The following is a 19,871-nucleotide window of genomic DNA, read 5'->3' as shown; positions in this document are numbered from 1 at the left end:
CTGAGCTCATCTCAGGACAGTTATGCAATATTTGGTTTTATCTCTTTCACTCCTTGCTTGGCCCTGTAAATTCACTGCATAGGGCTGGATCATCACGAAAAATGGCTCAGCCTTGCAAAGGGACTTCTTTGTGCACTGGCCAGGTGCTTCAGAAACCTGAGTTATTTTATTTTCAGGGTATGGCACGGCCCCATCTCACTGACAGAGACATTTATATTGAGACTGAAATGAGGGGCTTTCACTCTTCTTGGGATTTTCGATTTGAGGTTGGTTTGTTAAACTGTGGGGTTTTCAATTGTTCAAAAGTGACTTTAATTCACTTTATGTGCAACAGAGAGTGCTCAGCAGCTTTGTGCCTCACTCTGGACACCCATTAGAGCATAGCCAAGTTAAGGAACACATGAGAAAAGGGTGCTTGAAGTGATTTATGGACATGACATCCCATAGAAACTTTACAGCAGGAACRTGAAAAGGAGCTCATTCTCCAGAGYAGGGCTCTGTTGTCTGCACTACAGCACATCCCCCTYCTTTCTTCCTTATCCTGCTTTCACTGCATGAGCCACAATCACGAAAACAAAGCAGGGAAGGATCCTCCTGACAGCAGCATCCTGTGTTTGGCCAGCTCAATCCATCTCCTGARCAGAGAAAATGCTCCTGGAAATGGGGATTGTGCCCTAGAGCTGCCCCAAGGAGGCTGAGTTWAGGTTACCCAGGCAGAGTTAAGATGGGGATATTCAGCACTGGGCATGGCAGGGACAGAGAATGGCTCTAAGGGGTGAAAAACATGGCATAGCACAGGAAATATARCAGAAAAGGTTCTGTCCTTTGGCACTGGGATTTTTCAAATAGTAGGGTCAGTTATCAAGGGTTTTGTGCTTTCATTTTAATCTGTTTTGGCACAGGGGGATTTACCTTTTTACGTAAGGTGAAACAAGCCAACAAAGACCAAGTTCCATCTTTGAAAGCAGGAGCTGGTGGAAACCAGAAAACATTGCCAATCCCCGAGTTTGTGAATGCYAAATGGAATTAATTATCACTGACCAAATGGTTCATAAAGTTCATAAAGCACAGCCAGRGTGTTCTCTGCTCCGGGTCCTTTCCTCAGGACTTTACTGATGCCAGAAATGCATTGAGCTGTGTCACCTCTCAGAAAAACATCCCCTTTTGTCCCAGGTTTGCCCCAGGTTTGCTGGCAGTGCCCTGYGTGTGCCCGCCCTTCAGAGTGCCATGTTCTTCATTTCATGGGAAAGGCAACAGCTTCTGGTCTTTTTTCACACTTTTATTCACACTTTTTGCCAGTTTAGAAACCCGAAACTGGAATATTAATGGTGATCACAAATTCAACCTCGCTGATCCCCTGAGTGTACAAACCAAAAGAAACKGCGCTGATTCTATTATCCCACTCAGTAAATAAAATTCTGTTATTCCATTCAGTAAATCAAATTCTGTTATTCTGTTCAGTAAATCAAATTGCTTCCCCCTTCCTGTTTGTRGGTTCTGATGGAATTTCTAGGCTGATGTCATATAGTGCAACAAAAACGAAGGGCTCTCGAATCCTCGACAGAACATGTGAATGTTTCCCTGCAGAAGATGTTCCTCATGGAGYGTTTGCCACTTTTTAGGCTGAATCCCTGTGGGATGTCCCAGTCTTTATTTTCCTTGAAGGAAGTTGTATCAATTGCAGCCAGAATTGGACCTGCTTTTCTCTCTGAGCTTCTCCCTTCCTGCACCGCTCTCCTTTGCCCCCAGTTCCAGCAGGACTGGCACTCCAAGGGATAATCAGCCCTGGGGAGCTGTTCCAGCAGGAAGGGCTGGTGCTGCTCAAGTGTTTCCCCTGCCCTGAGATGGTGTGGGGGCACAGAAAGGGAAGGATCCATGTTCCGATCCACTTTCCCAGCTCTTGTCTGGGCCCCAGAAGATGGTGCATTTTCAGCTGACCCTCGCTCCTTRCAGCTTTTTGGGAGCTTCCAGTCTCGTTAAGGAGCCTGTCTGTCAACAGCCTCTCTCTGTGCAGCTTCTCCTCAGCCACGGTGAGGCTGTGGGRTGTAACCAGCTGTGTCTTATTCGGGGTGACAGCAATGAAACCCTTTCAGCCACTGATGTAAATCAGATGTGATCTTAATGTTATTTCTAAACAGAAACACTCAACAGCTCCAGAGAGCAAGGTCTCACTTGATCACGTGTAAAACAAACACATCCCCTTTGTGTGTTTACGAGGATTTGATGGCTTTTATTAGTTCTGAAATCGTTCCCGTGTTCCTGCCTGGCTCASCCTGAGCAGGGAATGGCTGCACAGCTCTGGTTTGGTGCTTCAGTGCTCTGCTTTAACAAAGGTCTCAGAAACATCACCTATGCCAGAAAACAGGAGCGGGATTTGATGGGATTGGAAATAGCAGTGCAGCCGTGTGTTCTTCACATCATGGACAAACCAGGAGTTCAAGGTTATTTCAGCTCAGGGGAACACCCCAGACTGCCCAAGTGAAATAAATTGCTTTGTTGCAATAGTTTTACWGTAAAATCAACCTGCTCATTAGTGTTCTGAGGTTGCTCTGAGGAGAAGAGCCCCACTGTATCAGCTCCTGCTTCCTTTTTTTTTTCTCTGATTTAAAATTGTACATCAYTTCAGAATATCAATGTTAGCACAATGACATTACAAAACCACTGACTTGCTAAGCTCCACAGAACTTTTACTTGTTGACTGTGTACTGACCAGACCCATGGCTTTGTGCCTGTTGGATCCATTAAATATTGCTGAAAAAATCTTTTCCCTGAATAAATTTCCCCTTCTCTTTCCCCAGCTGAGTTGATGTGTTAYCTAGGAAAGGCAGATTTTGTCTTTAGACCATTTATTCACTCTCAATATTTAAATTTGAATAGATAACTATGCCGTGAGCTAAATGCAGGTGATTGTGTTTAGGCTGCAATCACTGACACCATATAGAGCTAAAAAAGCCATTGAAGAGTTTAATGGATGGGGTTTTTCTCCAGGAATTCTGTCCCACTTTCTACTTTATGCTGAGCCTGTTACCACCAGCTGAGCTACTCCTTATTTACACCCTTGGGACGGGGAGGRGAATTTCACTCACAGCATATTTTTATGTTAGGGTTGGGATTTGTCAAAGGTTTGCCAGGCTCYGTGAACCTGCAGAGCCGCCTCTGGAATTCTGCAGCCCACATTTGCCCGAGGGTGATTTCCCCTCAATGTTTTCTGAAGTTCTCCCTGTTTTCTGTCCCTCAATGTTTTGTGAGACGCTCTCTGTTTTCTGTCCTTTGCTGTTTTCTGAAGCTTTCCCTGTTTTCTGTCCCTCGCTGTTTAGTGGCATCCTCCCTGTGTCTTTTCCCTCGCTGTTTTCTGTAGCCCTCCCTGTGTTCTGTCCCTTGCTCTTTTCTAAAGCTCCCCCTGTTTCCTATCCCTCACTGTTTTGTGACACTCTCCCTGTTTTCTGTCCCTTGCTTCTTTATAAAGTTTTCCTGTGTCCTGTCCCTCACTATTTTGTGACACTCGCCCTGTGTCCTGTCCCTCTCTGTGACACCCTCCGTGTTTTCTCTCCCTCTCTGTTTTTTGACACTCTCCCTGTTTTCTGTCCCTCGCTGTTTTCTAAAGCTCTCCTCGTTTTCTGTCCCTCTCTGTTTTTGACACTCTCCCTGTGTCCTCTCCCTCGCTATTTTGTGACACCCTCCCTGTTTTCTGTCCCCAGGTGTGGGTGGATGCTGGCACCCAGATTTTCTTCTCCTATGCCATCTGCTTGGGGTGCCTGACAGCCCTGGGGAGCTACAACAACTACAACAACAAYTGCTACAGGTAACTGGTGCATGTATAGCGAAATGCAGCATGTATAAAGCTGCAGCTTTGGGGTGGGATCTGCCGGGGTGGCAGTGCCCACACGCTGAGCCTCACTGGGAATCTCTTCCCTTTTCCTTTTGCTGTTCCACAAATAACCAGGACCACGTGTTTTTGTAGGACAGAGATCTGTAGGGTTTCTTGGAGCTGCTCCAGAAGAACTCTGCTCCCAAATGTGGTGTTTTCATCCCTTTTGGTTATATCTGACCCTTGCACAGTCCCTGTGTGGGAGCTGATAGAAACCATAAAACAYTGTCAATTCCCAAATTTGTGAATGCTAAATGGAATTAATTATCACTGAGATACGCAGGGATATAAATTTCATGTAAAAATAGAGAATTTCAGACAGGTATGATCACAAGTGTGGGCATTATTTAAGCTGCTCTTTAAGAAAARCACTATCAAGACTTGTCATTAAAACTCATCTCAGTTTGTCCACACTCTAAATGTCAATGCTTCCCACATTCTGAACTTCACTTTTCCCCATTTTTGGGGGGAATTTGCATGCCCCTCCCCAGAGCACAAAGGGACTGGGCAGCATTTCATGGCTCATCTCTACATTCCCCAGGAGGGAATTGCCAACGCCTTCAGGAGGTTTAATCTCTCCTGAATCCCTGCACAAATGATCTGGTTTTCACAAAGTCCCTATTCCCTGTTACTGGCACGGGCAGCCAGATGAGCACTCCCTTTTCCTTCTGGCATCAGTAGCTGTTGAATTAATTTTCCTGCCATTCCTCCAAGGACAGTTTGGTTGTAGTGACTCCATTGTGGTCTCCAGGCAGGGAATTAAAATTTCATTTTCCTCTAAATTTCATTTTCCTCACACAGCCCAAAAGTGAAAGAAACCCAAACAAACCACCCCCACCCCCAAAAATTATTTAAATTCTGAATTATGGTTTTACTTGGAAAGTTCAGGAGACAGTTTTAGGGAATGCCTCCCTCTTTCCATGTTTTAGCAAGACAAAATGTTTTGCTGCAGGGAGTGGTGTGAGTCCCCTCCAGCCTTTAGGGCTGCTTGAGGATAATGATGCCCCTACAGAGCAGCTGGTAATGAAYTTTTCCCTAATTAGCACAAGGGATGCTTTAGCAAAGGCACCCCTACTGTCCTCTTTTACTCAATTTTAGTTATATTTCTTTCCAGTCTTTCCCCAACTAATATCTGCCACTACCTCAAGACTGCAGGAATTTTTTTTTTTCCTGTAACCTGTTATAAAAAGCAGGAGTTTGGCTGTGTAATTCTGTAATTTCCCTTCTTCCCCTCTGACCCCAGGCTGTACGACCCTGCTCAGAATCTCCCGGGTGAGGTGCAGCAGCAGAGCACCTTTCACTGCATCCAGCCTCCACAATTCCCCTCACATCTTCCAAAATTCCCCAATTTCCCAAAAACATCTCCCAAATTTCCCAGCTAGGAAATGGATGTTCATGTGCCCTGATGTGTGATTCCTGAGGAGGCTGAGGGAAGGGGTGGGGCAGCAGCAGAACGTGGCTGAGCTGAGCAGGACAGGACAGAAACAAGAGTTGTGAGAAGCACAATTTTCTATTCTAACTAGGGCTTTCAAAAAATAAAATCAACCTGTGGGTTTGCATCTCTGCTCTGTTTTACTCTTCTTTTTTTTTTTCCTAAGGGAAAATTGCAGTGGAAAATAATGGCAAGAGGTATTTCAGTGGGAAATGGGAAAATCTGACCTCCATTGTGGGCCTTATGAATTTAAAACCTGATTTAACTCATTAACATTATGAACAAGCTGCAAAAGTCACTTCACATCTTTGAACAGGAAATGTGGAAATTTTTATTGTCCTTAMTCATCTTTCATTGCAAGACACAAATACAGCTCCTCCCTGGCTATCCCAGGGTTTGTGTGAGAAGGTGAAAGCAGCAGCAGTGCTGTCAGCAGGCACTGGAATAAAGGACGGTGTTCTGATGGTTCCCCTCAATTCCATCAAGCTCAGAATCCCAAATCCRTTCCCAGGTACAAATCCAGGGTCAGCTCCCCCTTCCCACTGTGGAGCAGGAGATAAAGGAGGGATTCTCACATGGACAAAACCTTTCAGAGCTGGAGATGAATCCTGTGTGGTCTGGGAGGAAAAGAGAAATGGGAGTGGGTGTTGAGGGGATCCAGAGAGGGCAGGAAGGACCTGGAGGGATGCCAAGGGCTCTGAGGAGCTCTCTGAGGAAGGCAGGATGGATTTTCTGAAGTGTCCTGTTTGCCAGGCAGGGAGAGAAGTGATGCACATCTTGAATTATTCAGGTGATTGGCAGGAATTTAATTTGGAAGAATGTGAAGTTTTCATAAAAATTTGAAGTTTTCCTTTCACTCGAAATCAGTCTGGGCTTCAGTCAGGCTCTGATGTCCTCCTGCCAAGGGTGCACATTAAGAATTCATGGTGTCCTTCCAATGTTCTCAAGCAGCTCTGTTTTAAAACTCATGGTTTCACAATCAGTGGACCCAGATCTCCCTTCCAGCTTTCCTTCCCACAGCAGAGAAAAAAGACTGGAGCACATGTTACACATTTGCCTCTGGGATAAAACCAGGAGCTGAGGGGTTGGTAGGATTCCTGCAAAGCCAGAGGAGGGGCAGTTGGAGGTTATTTTTTTATTTTTTATTTTATTGGGCTGTGTTCAGTCTGTGACTCTCCCTGGGGATGCAGTGATCCAGCTGGGGTGGTGTTACCTGCAAAGAGCAGGTGCCTCCCTGGCAAGAGGGGATGAAAATTCCCTTTTCCCATTGCTTSGAGAAATGTCTACATGCCCTGCAGATATCTGTACCACAGTGCTGTGCTTTGCAGCTTTCCTGTGAATGCAGATCCTGGATCCCCGTGTCCCCTGGGATTGTCCAGCTCACCCTGCAGAGCCTCCAGCCTTTTCCTCACATTCAGGGACCAGCAGCTCTCAAATATCCTGTGCCAGGCATTGCTCAGAAGGAAATGTCTGGTTGTTCAGAGTGCATTTGAGGGCTGGGAATTATCTAAACCCAATCTTATCTGAGGAAAACAGGATGTCTGGCTGCATCCCCCAGAGCTGCAGCTCTCTTTCCCCACCAGAGGATTCTAAAATTCATCTCTCTGACCTTTCTTATCAACAGGGCTCCATCACACTGAGTTTTAATTTCTCAGTGTTGAACTCTGCAGTCCCTGAGGTGAGAGGGGCGGGCTGAGAGTCCCTCCAGAGTCACTCAGAGCTGAAATGCACTGAGAAGGTCAGCAAGGTGCTGCTCCACCGTTTGATTTCTCTGCAGAGCACAAAGGACTCCGTGCTCCTCAGGCCTTCCTTTTGGATTGCTGTTTKCTGTGAAACATCCAAAGTGGAGAACTGGCCTGGCTGGGCATAACTGCAGGAAAAAATTTCATATAAGAGCAAATAAATAAAGGTTACAATTCTATTTTCAGCAAGTATTTCACTGCAAATGAGCAGTGTTAGGGAGAGTCCAGGCGTGAARGAAGTGTGAAATCACTGCCCTTGTCCATGTCTGAGTCCTCATTACAAATGGGAATATTCACTCTTTTTCATCGCTGGACATTTTTTTAGCAATCTGTAGATAATGTGCCACAGGGATTATTTTTACTCTGAAATTCTTGTGCAAACAGAAAAGCTTCCCAAAAGAATAGTTAGGATTACCTGGAGCTGAGGGGATGAGCCAAAGCCTCCCAGGCCCTTTGCAGCTCAGCAATGTCAGGGGAATGCGTGTGCCCRGGGCTCAGGTGAGTCCCAAGGTGTCAGAAGGGCTTTGGGCAGATTTGGGGACAGCACAGGGCTCTGCAGGGGAGGAACAGGAGGCTGGCAATGGTCACCTCACTTCCAGCTCCATAAATCAGTGAGGTGATGTTACAGCATGGGACAAAGTGCAGAACAGYGAGATCAGCAGAGGAGTTTTGCAGGAACAGATGCCAGGAGTTTAAAGCAGGAATGGTCTCTGATCCTCAGCACTGAATCTATGAACGATTACTGAGTTATTGAACTGGATTCAGACCTGTCAGGTTTTCCAGGCTCCTTTCTTCTCATGAAAATTTCCCCACTTGTGCTTCAGAGCCGCAGTGGGACGGGGATATAGCGTCTGAGGGATGGGCTGTGTTTCAGAGGGTCCAACCCCAGTTTGCTGTCAGACTCTGGGGTCAGTGATTGGTGTCCCCAGCACACCAATCTGGCTGTCAGGAGAAATCCCCACCACCACCTCCTCACTGTCAGCTGGAGAGATGGCAGAGAGCAGCACCAGCAGCGACACTGCCCTGGGCTCGGGGCAAATCACACCTTCCTCCACAGGATCTGTCCTCTCTCTGAGGCCATTTACCATTGTGACATTTCCAGTCTGGCCAAAGAAATCCACCCTGCCCTTGCCTCAGCCTTGGCACGGTTTAAAGTCTGAGAGATCGCTGTCCCTGCATGGCCTCTGCCCCTCGTTAGACACTTTTTTAGGCACGCACACCTTCCCTAGGTTATGTGCAGTGCTTTTCATTCCCACAGCCTCTTTAATGTGCCTCTAAACCAACCTGGAGCTGTGTTTTGTGTGGACATATTCACCAATATTCCATAACTGGGATAGAAGGAGCTAAGATCTGACCACATGATATTTTTTCCCCCCAGGAAACAAACTATCCCATTTTTACAGAGTTTATAAATGAGTTCACACCCTCTGGAATATATTATTACTGTGGAGAAATTATTATTATTGAGTGGAATTAAATTATTATTATTATTATTATTATTATTATTATTATTATTATTATTATTATTATTGAGAAATTGTTCTTAGCACCATTCTGACAACAGTTTTGCATGGTTGGAATATTCTGTTGGAAAATAGCAAATTTGCTGTTTCAAACACAAGCAAGGGTACGATGGTGGCGTCCTCCTGCACGTGCTCATTCCTGGTGGCTCTCAGGAATAATTGGAGTTGGGAATTTACTGCTAATGAACAACTTGCTGTCCATTCCTGCAGCCCAGGGTTCTGCCAATCCTCTGGCTCAGCGGATGAAAGGAACCCCAGCTCTGGAGATCAACTGCAGTGTTTTCTATTTATATTTTCAGAGACTGCATCATGCTCTGCTGCTTGAACAGTGGCACAAGCTTTGTTGCTGGTTTTGCTATCTTTTCAGTTCTTGGATTTATGGCCTATGAGCAAGGCGTGCCCATTGCAGAAGTTGCAGAGTCAGGTAAGCCCCAAAAGCAGTTTTGGGAGTTCACAAAAAATGCTCAGAGGTTGTGGTCAGAGCTCTCAGTCTGTGCCATGGCCTGGGGATGAAATGACTCCATGGAATAGCTGCTGCAGGAAGAGCTCTAAAATATTTCTATATTATACATTTGTGTGTGAAAAATATGCATGTTGCTGTGCATAAAACCAAATTCATCAAACCAAAGAGCTTCTGCTACACAAACTTACTCCAGCYGAACATCCAGAATGTTTTTCAGCATTTTCAGCAAAGATAAACTCAGTTGGGAGCTAATCCTCATCTGCATTCTGTCTTCTTTCAGAGAGAAAGACTGAAATCCACAGGTGTTTGTTCCTTCTGGAAAAAAAATAAAATAGGGTATTAAAAAAAACCAAACAAACAAACCAAAAAAGCTGTTGCTGTTAAAATGAGAAAGCAGAAGGGCACGCAGGCCCAGATTGATGAAAAATCACCCATCAGCCACCATGTGGAGCTGGGCATCCAATGGAATCACTCCACACTTTTTTAMGCAGAAGGAAAAGGACAGGAGGTTGCCCAGAAAGAAAAGCAGAGGAATGCTGAGCTGCTGAGGAGGAGAAATGGCTCTTATGGAGTCAGGCCCAGGAAAACTGCAAAACAGACAGAGTTTCACTGATGTSTGATGGAAAATATTTCTCTTTTCCTAAAGCCCTCGATACCATTGGCTTATATTTAATGATAGGAAATTATAGGAAGTTGTAAATGCTGCATTAAATGGAGAAGCAGCAGTGTGTGACAGCTTTTCGCTGAAGTTATTGCAGAAGGAGCACAGAGTTTTCCATTATTGGCTGGAATATGCCTTTGAGCATGCTTTGGAAGCTGCTGGCTTCATAAAGAGCAGCTGAGAATGAGCACAGATAAATAAAAACATGATCAAGGTGAAAAAGAATCTTAGCAGGTCTGATAAGTTATCATTGCTGTTACAAAAAATGTTGTGTTTTGATTATTTCTGTAAACATGCAGCCACTGTCACACAGCAGCAGCAGCCCCAAAACCACAGAGAGGGGTGGGAACCAACGTTTGCCTTGCACCAGGTTAGGGGAAAAAAGAATTTTAGGATGTAAGGCAATCCCAGGAACACACTGATTTATTSAGGGATGTTTGTAGTGCTGCACATCCACACAAAAAGGGGAAATAAAGCTCTGGGATGTCTGAACAGGAGCTGGCTATCCTTTGGCCAGGATCAGGCACAGCTGTGCCAAGCAAGTCTCCGTGTCTGAGAACCCTCAGCACCAGTTGTTCAGACTATGAGAGATGTGGAGTTTGTCAAGGTTTTCAGTCTTGGGTTTAGCTCCTCTCAAGTGCCCTAAAGAAGGATCTGGCTGTGGTGGGCTCACCCTCAGCAGCAGCTGAACATCCACACTGCTCTTCACTCTCCTTGCACAGGGGGATGGGGCAGGGAGCAGGAAAAGTGAGAAAATTGGTGTTTCCAGCTCAAATAGTTCAGTATGTGCTGCTGCTGTCCCGCAGCTCAGGCTGCTCTGGAGCAGCTGAACTCCATCCCAAATCCCACACGAGTATAAACCTTTCCTTCCTTCATTCCTTTCCAGGCCCAGGGCTGGCATTCATTGCTTACCCTAAAGCTGTCACCATGATGCCTCTGTCTCCTCTGTGGGCAGCTCTGTTCTTCATGATGCTCATATTCCTGGGACTGGACAGTCAGGTACAGAACCAACCCTATTTCAGTGCTTGGTCAGGGAAATCCCACCTGAACAGCACCAACCTGGTGAGAGACTGGCCCCTAATTTAACTCCTTGCCTGAGAGCTTCCATTCAAGGCCCCATTTTAAATCTTAGTGATGCTGGGATTCCTTTATGATTCTCTGCAAGGGCTGGTTCATTATTAACATGGAAATCAGTCCAAACTTGATTAAAATCCACGCTTCAGTAAAACACCAGCTCGTCTTTGCCAGTTTCTGAAGCACTGTGCAATGGATTTTGAAGCTGAATATCAGATAGTGATAATGTAATTTTCCGTGGTGTATTTTTACTGTGAGATATCACAGCGAGAAGTGTGCAGTCACGTCCTGCAGCAAAGGGGCAGCACAGAACTGTTGTCCCCGTGTGACTGTAGAAATTGCAAAAGCTGTTTGAATAAAATGTGAAGTGGCTGGGATTTTAACATGCAGCTCAGCTCCTGGCATGATTGGGTTCCAAAAGTTGATGAGTCTATGCTGTAGAATAAAGCTCAGCAGTGCTTGTTCTGCATGACATTTCCAATCATTAAACCTAATGTTTTAATAACTGCTCTTTTTCGTGATCTAACAGATTTTTAAAAGTATTCTTTTTTCTTTTTTCTTTTTTTTTTTTTTTTTTTTTTCCTAAATGAGCATTTCTGGATTCTGCTCTGGCCTATTCCAATGCCTATTTTTTAACATTAATTTGGGCTCTATTTTAGAAACCTTGCTCCAGRGCCCTGATTCAGAAGCTCAGGCCTTTTCCTTTCTGCTAATGTTTAAATACAATGAAYGTGTTCCTGCCCTCCTTCCTTAGAAGTGCCTGGCTTGGGCACTCAGCAGCTCTGGGGAACTTCTCTTTTCTGGCAAACGGAGAGAACTTCTCTCAAACACTGCTGTTCCTTTAGCAGCTTGGAGGGGCCATGGYAAAAGTGCCAAAAGTGCAGGATGCTTGGAGTGACATGACCCCATGGAGGGTTTGTACATTATTTAATTCCTATTAGAACTGAATTTGAAAGATTTAATTTTTATTTAATCCACCTACTACAGGGAAAATGCACTCTGAGTTAATATTAGTGAATTTAACTGTTTGAAATTGGTGGAAATCCATAACTTTGTATTTTTCATTCTGAGACATTCTCTCAGTTTGAGCTTCTCCTTATGGGGTGTCCCCAGAGATCATCCACTCCCTCTGATGAAATCCTAGGGGGATATTTGAGGTGTTTGGTGGCAAATCCAAGCTCAGCAGCAGAGCAGACCCCGATTTCAGTGGTGTTTTTCTGTCTTTGCTGCAGTTTGTGTGTGTGGAAAGCATTGTGACCGCCGTGGTGGACATGTACCCCAAGGTGTTCCGCAGGGGYTACCGCAGGGAGCTGCTCATCCTCGGCCTCTCCATCGTGTCCTACTTCCTCGGCCTCATCATGTTAACTGAGGTAAGAGCTGCCTTGTTCCCAGGAAAAAAAAAAAAATAAACCAGGCAAGTTTATCATCACAGCAGACAAAAGACGAGAACCTCTGCCACAGACAAATCTCCCTGTCAGGAATATCACACCAAAATACCTGAGAGCCTGTTCTCAGCTCCTGTGTAACGTGTCAAAAGTGTCCTTGTTTTTTCATTTGAGCTCAGGAAATGTTTTAATCAGAAATACACAGCAAAGCCAAGAAAATTCCTCCTGCTCTGCAGCAGCCAAGCRGTGAGATAAATCACCTTGGCTGTGCAAAATGGGAAAACTTGGAAAAACCCCTCCACAGTGCATGTGTTGGGCAGAGCACTGAGAGATTTATTATGGAGATAGACAGGCTAAAATAAATATAAACATGAAGAGTGAAGGGGTGCAAGTTCTCCAAGCTGGCAGGAATATCCTTGCAGGAGTTTGGTTGTCCTTACCTTGCACTATCCTAGTCGCTTGATTTCTAAATTTGCATTTTGCTCAGCCTCACCATGGGCACTTTGCAGTAGGGATTTAGTTTTTATTCATATTCTCAGGGTTCTCTTCCATCTGCAGAAAATCAAGATGTAACGGGCCACATTGCTCCCCAAAAACCATTGCATTCCAACGGAGGGGCTCGTCTCAAGCCCCTATTTCCTTCCTTAGAGCTCCTTTCCATTGAAATACTCTTTTGTGAGCTCCCCTCCTTATTATTTCAATATTAAATGCGTGTGATAAAAGATTGAGCATTCAAAAAATGTAGTAATATAATTCATATAAATTTCATAGTCAGATTAACCATAATGTTATTGTTTGGATGATTCTTATTTGTTTTTCTTTCTGTCAAATAAGAAAGATTTGTTCCAGTCAAGTGGCTCAAAGGCCATGAGCTGCACTCACAGTTTATGGTCACTTTTTTCATTTTACAGTTCCCAGACCAATGAGAGGGATTCTGATGGTTACACATCTTGCCTTCGTGGTTACATATCTTGCCTTCCTCCCCCAAATTTTAACTGATTATTTTACCAATGAATAGCACAGCACAGAACCAAGATCTGGAGGTCAGAAGCACCTGGGAATACCCACAGCTTCATGTGATAACAAATGGAGGTAAAAGCGGGGAGGTTGGAGAGCATTTTTCAAAAAAATCTAATTTACCTCACTCCAGATCTACCACCCTAAAGCAAATGCAGAGTAAAAAAAAAAAAAAAACCCTAGAAATAAATATTCTTGAGTAGGAATCTTGCCAGGGAGCCAACAGATTGACTGTGTAATTAAACCAGATTTGCTATGAGATATTCCCGCTGGTGCCAACCCAATATTTTTCCCCTTTCCTGTTTTCYCTCGCAGGGTGGGATGTACGTGTTTCAGCTCTTTGACTCCTACGCAGCCAGTGGGATGTGCCTTCTCTTTGTTGCCATMTTTGAGTGTGTCTGCATAGGCTGGGTGTACGGTGAGTGCCTGCAAATGGCTCTGCTCTTCTGTCAAAGCTTGCTGTTTGTAGAAAATCAGAGAGAAAGCCTTGTACCCTTAGAAAGGGAGACCCTCCATGTTCCTGTGCTCCCCCCCCCAAAAGTCAGAAATGCCTTTTTTCCCACAAGGATACACAATTTCACTTTGTCAAAAACATCTGAATTGCACACACATGCCCAGCTCTCCATGGATTCACACGTGAGCTTGTAGTACCTAAATMTATTTATTTATAGAATAGACTCCCTTTAATTTGGGTTGTTTACAAACTGATTCCACAGCTAAGAGAATAAATCAGCTCAGCAGAATAGATTAGGTTTATACAAGCTTTGAAGGAAGAGAAAACTAAAGATATTTAGGAAGAACGTGGAGAGTAGGACAAAATGAAATGTTAATATCTAAGTGACAGCTCGTGCCACGCTAATCAAATCTCCCTCTCTGATGAGATGATCTGTATGAAGTGAAGGCAGTTGGACAGAAGCTTTTATAGCAGCAGAAATTTGATATCAACCCCTGCCAATTTTATTTAATATAATTTAATTTAATTTTATATCAACGAGCATGGGGCGGATGGAAAGAAAGTGTTTTCCRGGGAAAGAGGCAGCAGCTCCAGCCTTCCCAGCTGTGTCTGTGCTTTTCTCTCACTGCTTTAATTCCTGGCCTGCACAGGAATTCCTGACCTGTTCCATGTGCCCTCTATATCTGCTTTCCCTTTGTGTTTTGGGCAGGCAGCAATCGCTTTTATGAGAACATCGAGGACATGATTGGGTACAAACCYGTGTCATTGATTAAATGGTGCTGGATGGTCCTCACTCCAGGTATTTGTGCAGTAAGTACAGAATATCCAAATCACTTGGTTTAGACATGAAAAGGGGTTTCTGTTTATAATTTTGCTCTTCCTAATAGTTGAGAAAAATGCCATTAACTTGTAGCGTGTATTTCAAATAAAATCACTCAGTAGATCTGTAAAAGTTGTTTAATGTTCTGTGAAAATTATTACTATGTACTATAAAAACAGGGAAAAAATAATGCCAGGACCCTAAATGAAAACTTGTCAGCAAAAGAGATATGTTTTTCCCTGCACACAACTCTAGTTCCTCCAGACTTGTGCTGGGTCCTTTGCTGCTCCAGCCTCCTTTGTCCTCTCTCTTTGGGGCAGTGGACATTTTTCAAACAAGGCAGGACATTTTTACTTTTCAAAGTATTAGGAGAGGCAAAAAGCCCATCCCATGATGGAGGGGTAGGAAGCTGGGGCCAATTCTGGAGACCTGGGGCAGTGTCACAGGGACAAAATTCCAAAAGCAGCATGATCTGCTTGCCCTTAAAACAGAGCATTAAATACCAGCACCCCTTCCACAGGGTGCAAACCACAGGAGCTGGGGCACCTGGAAATCCAGGTTCCCATTTGCAAACTTGGGGAAATTTYAGGCACATTTGCACCATGAAATRACCTCTKTTCCATTTGCTCTTGCACACTYGTTTCACYGCTTTRGAKAAAATGACCTGGCAGCTTTTCCGTATTCCAGAAATTGAAATGGCCCAAGCTGCTCGATCAGAAATTTAGACAGATTTTGTAGAGCTTTTGGCAGGATGAAAGGGCTGGCCTGCAAAACTGCAGATACACACAGTGGATTAAGGCAGCTTCAAAAATTTTAGCTTTCCTTTTTCATGGTGACAGATTGGAGAGAGCGCAGCTTGTGTTCCTTAATCACCGCTGGTTTGCTGTAGCAAAACTTAATCTTCCCTGCCCAGGTGCTGTTTGCCATCAAAGTGCAGGGTTTATTGTCATCAAGAGGTAAATAGGATTAAACTTGAAAGGTTGTTGGTTCCTGCAGGAGCCTGTGAGATGTGTTATTTAAGCTGTGCAGAACAGAGGATGGTGCTGGTGGGTTTTTGCTCCAAGGGAAGAGCTTCCCTCTGCTTTCCCTGTTCTGAACACTCAGTCAGGCCCTTGTCACAGGGGCAGAATCTGTTCAAATCCCTCTGATGAGGTCTCTGCTGCTTTCAGGGAATCTTCATCTTTTTCCTGGTGAAGTACAAGCCCCTGAAATATAACAACGTGTACATCTACCCCGACTGGGGCTACGGCATCGGCTGGATGATGGCRCTCTCCTCCATGGTCTGCATCCCGCTCTGGATCTGCATCAAGCTCTGGAAGACTGAGGGCACTTTCATGGAGGTGAGAGCAGTTTGCAGATCAGTGGTGCTGGGAAGGCAGTGGGAATCCTCAGCTGCTCCCTTTAATCACAGCAGCCATGTCCCTGTTCCCTGGCTTAGGGCTCTCAGTCACTGCTGCAAAGAGGGATCTGAATGTCATTTTCTTCTGAATCCCCATTGGGGTTTTATTTTTTTGCCGCCAGTGATTTCAGCCTGTAGTAAACTCACCAAAACTATTGATTTAAGGAGCTCTGTCCCAGCTCAATTTGTAGCTTAAAATGWGTGTAACATCACCCAGATCCCTCAAGGTTTGTCCCAGTCATTTCCTCAGGTCAGCTGCCTTTTTCCACAGCTCTGGTTTGTGCTGCCTGGGTTTTCCTCCAGGAGCTGGGTTGCCAACATCTATGTGTGTTTTCTGGACAGTTCTCCTGATTTCAGTTCTCTAAGTGAGAAACACAGGCAAATAAAGAGATTCAGCAGAGTTTTCTGACATTTGGTGTCAGGTTAGCTCAGGTCTAGGCTGAGGCTCAGATGATCAAATTTAAACTTGGAAGGYTGCCCGTTTCTGTGAGAGCCCCAAAGAAAGGCAGTGAAGGAAGAAATAATGAAAGAAACAGGAATACAAACCTTATTCAACCCTTTGGGGTTTCAACAGAAAAACCTCGTTGTGCCCATATTGCCACAACTCCATCCAGCTGATTAAACAGCCTGGAGCCTACCTGGGAAATCTTCACTGGCTATATGAACTAAAAGTGAATTGTCCATGAGATATTTTTCTTAGAGAGTCAGAAAAAGGAAGTTTGCACAGCTCTAAACATTAAATATTTCCTTACTGCACCAGCCTTGCCTGTCCCTGCAGGTGAGCAGACTCTGCTGCAGCTGCAGCACTGCACATGGGGCGTTATCTTTTCCCTACAAGGATGACAAGAGGATTGTTTTAATCACAGCTGGGAGCTCCTCAGGGAGCCAAATTCCTGCTGGATGGCATTGCTAGAAAAGAGACAACTCTCACCTGAACGTGGATATTTTTTTTTTTATCACAGCTCAATTGGCTGTCTCTGATTTATTCAGTTTATCCAGTGGACATCCATTGATGATAACATAAGAATCAAAATGTACCTGTGGAACTGGTACAGAGCTGAGTGTCTTCATGGAAGGGAATGGTTTAGATCAGCAGGAAAATTCACTTTTGAGCTTTGCCTTCTTTGCCTTCTTTGCTCTGGGGGGATTTATGCAGAGCTGCGTGGCCTTCAGGTCTGAGGGTGTGCCCACAGCGGGGAGTTGAGAAGCAGACGTGCAAGGAGAAGATTCTTTCATAATCAATCTGTTTATAAGAAATGTGTCTGTCAGCAGGAAAAACGTAATGATTCCCCATTTCTCCAATTTTCTAGAAATTCAGGAAGTTGATTACACCGAGCTCAGACCTRAAAATGCGGGGCAAGCTCGGAGGAGGAGCCTACATTGCAGCAATAAATGACTGCGATGCCAAACTGAAAGGAGATGGCACCATTTCCACCATCACAGAAAAGGAGACACATTTCTGAAAGAACTCTTTTTTTTGTTTGGTTTTTTTGTTGTTTTATTTTTTTTTTTTGTATAAAGAAATAAATAAATTCACTTAATTATAGAGGCTGGCTTGTTTTGCACAGAATTTTATTAACCAGTTAATTTTAAAGTGAAAATTGTATACTTGTTTAAAAAGTGATTTTTTAAAATTACTCTGTACGTAATGATTCTGTAAAAGAAAAAGAAATTAGTATTATATGGCCTGTTAGCAATGACTTCCTGTAATATGGTGATTTCAGTCGATGTTTTTTTGGTTTTTTTTAGACCTTAGAGGGACCTGTATAATGTGCTGTAAAACTTTTCTACTTGGATTTTGTGGCAGGTGTGCTGATGTTGTGTGGACCTTCTAAGCTGTAATGTTTCAGAAGCTGAAGTTTCATCCCAGCTGTGTGTGTGCACACAGGACCCAGCCTGGCTTTGCTTGGGAAGAAATCTCCTTCCAGGGCGGGTTTGGTGACGCTGCTGCTCCCAATGTTCCCTCCACGCTCCCCTGGTGTCACCAGGGCTGAAATGAGGAGGGACGGGCCCTCTGCCGAGTCCCTTTTCCTGGAGATGGGGTAGAGGCTGGTTCTKAAGGGCTCTGAATTTTGCTGCTGTGAGTTCCTGGTCCCTGAGAGGATGTGCTCCTCAGGAAACCTCCCAAACCTTGCCCTTCTCCTCGGTGGGTGACCTGTCCTGCATTTTGGCCACSCCCTGGAGTGACCCCTGCGTGTCTGTGCTCCCACTGCAGGAGGTCAAGGATATTTCCTGGAGCTGGAGATGTTCAGAGCGAGGAGGAGCAGGTCGAGGGCTCTGTGTGTCACCCTCTGTCTCTGCCTTTGTCTGTCTGTACAGCTCACCCCCTCCAAARGAATCCAGGATCCTGCAGGTGTGTCCTGTGCAGGGCCAGGAGCTGGCCTGGGTGCTCCTCGTGGGTCCCTTCCAGCTCGGGATGTTCTGATTCCTCTCCAAAATCTGTTCTGAGCACCCTCAGAGCAGGCACTGGTTCCTCTGCCCCGCTGGGATCGGGGCTTGCACTGCAGCCAGAGTAGGAATTTCTTCAGCAAACATTGGATTTATGGTCCTTTATCCCTGCAGGAGCCCCAGGATAATCCTGTATCTCTGTAGGGTGCAGAAGTTACAGGACAGCCCCATATCTCTGTGTGGTGCAGGAGTTACAGGACAGTCCCATATCTCTGTAGGGTGCAGGAGTTACAGGACAGCCCCATATTTCTGTGTGGTGCAGGAGTTACAGGACAGCCCCATATCTCTGTAGGGTGCAGGGGGGATTCAGCCAGGGACACTGTGACCCCTCGGTGTCACAAAGGGAGCAGGGCTGGGTTTGTCCTGCCCAGGACCCTGGATTTAACGGGTTCTGACCCCCTGGATTTAACGGGTCCTGACCCCCTGGATTTACAGCTGGTTTTGTACATGGATCCAGCTGCTGGCTGGCTGCTCCAGGAGCTGTGCAGATACCCCACTCTCAAACCCCTAAACTCTGCCTTAGGATGGTTGGTTATTTTTTTACCTGATAATATTCCAAACACTATTATTTGTTCTGGACAATTCTTCGTGCCCTGTTTTTGTTATTTGATGGTTGTATGAGAACCCTGTGGAGGACCAGCATCCTGCACTGCACAGGATTTGGGGGAAGAGACAAGAGCCAGCCCAGAAGAAACGTCCTAAAAGCTGCTGCCTTCTCTGCCACTCCACCCCAGCGGAGCTCAGACACCAGCACCTGGAGCTGTTGGGAACAGAAGCGGCTCCTGGCCTCGTCCCGAGGAAGTATTTCCCTCAAAGTCACTGAGTGTATCTTAATATCAGCTAGAACTGTACCTGCAGGCAGCATTTCTCTGAGCTCTYGCTGTTACTTCCTAAAAACGCATTTTCATGGAACTGCTTTGTCTCAAGTCACTTCATTAAACCCTAATAGAGCTGTTTCATTTTTACTTCCTCTTCTTTGTAGGGGTTTGTTCTGTGTGTGCCAAGGTGGAAACTTGCCAGGGGACTCGAGATTCTGTCAGTCCTGTCTGCCTTGTGAGGGGCTCAGGACAGGACATTGGGAAAAAAAGGTGGATTTGGGAAAGAAGGTGGGTTTGGGAAGGAAGGTGGATTTGGGAAGGAAGCTGGATTTGGGAAGGAAGCTGGATTTGGGAAGGCACATGGATTTAGGTAGGCACATAGATTTAGGAAGGAAGCTAGATTTGGGAAGGAAGCTGGATTTGAGAAGAAAGGTGGATTTAGGAAGAAAGCAGGATTTGGGAAGAAGCTGGATTTGGGAAGGAAACGATTTAGAAAGGAAGGTGGATTTGGGAAGGAAGGTGGGTTTGGGAAGGAGCTGGATTTGGGGAGGAAGGAAGGTGGATTTAGGAAGGAAACTGGATTTAGAAAGAAAAGTGGATTTTGGAAGAATAGTGAATTTAGGAAAGAAGGTGGGTTTGGGAAGAAGCTAGATTTGGGAAGGAAGCTGGATTTGAGAAGAAAGGTGGATTTAGGAAGAAAGCAGGATTTGGGAAGGAGCTGGATTTAGGGAAGGAAGGTGGGTTTGGGAAGGAAGATGGATTTGGGA

At 45.1% G+C, this 19,871-nt stretch overlaps 1 protein-coding gene across 1 annotated transcript in view; it reads left to right on the top strand.

Annotated features, from left to right (window-relative positions):
- Positions 1–19,236, top strand: part of LOC130583669 (sodium- and chloride-dependent GABA transporter 3) — an 85,860-nt gene extending 66,624 nt beyond the window's left edge. Inside the window, exons 8-15 of the mRNA XM_057383189.1 lie at positions 3,699–3,802; positions 8,865–8,989; positions 10,576–10,688; positions 11,996–12,133; positions 13,481–13,583; positions 14,329–14,429; positions 15,609–15,779; positions 17,149–19,236. Coding sequence (XP_057239172.1) covers positions 3,699–3,802; positions 8,865–8,989; positions 10,576–10,688; positions 11,996–12,133; positions 13,481–13,583; positions 14,329–14,429; positions 15,609–15,779; positions 17,149–17,301 — 1,008 coding nt within the window. The 3' untranslated portion in view covers positions 17,302–19,236. The remainder of the gene's footprint in view (positions 1–3,698; positions 3,803–8,864; positions 8,990–10,575; positions 10,689–11,995; positions 12,134–13,480; positions 13,584–14,328; positions 14,430–15,608; positions 15,780–17,148) is intronic.
- The last annotated feature ends 635 nt before the right edge of the window (positions 19,237–19,871 follow it).

The sequence above is a fragment of the Malurus melanocephalus genome, unplaced genomic scaffold, assembly GCF_030028575.1.
Source record: "Malurus melanocephalus ecotype Western Australia unplaced genomic scaffold, MMel_1.1 scaffold_614, whole genome shotgun sequence".
NCBI lineage: Eukaryota > Metazoa > Chordata > Aves > Passeriformes > Maluridae > Malurus > Malurus melanocephalus.
This window is presented reverse-complemented; position numbering and strand designations above follow the sequence as displayed.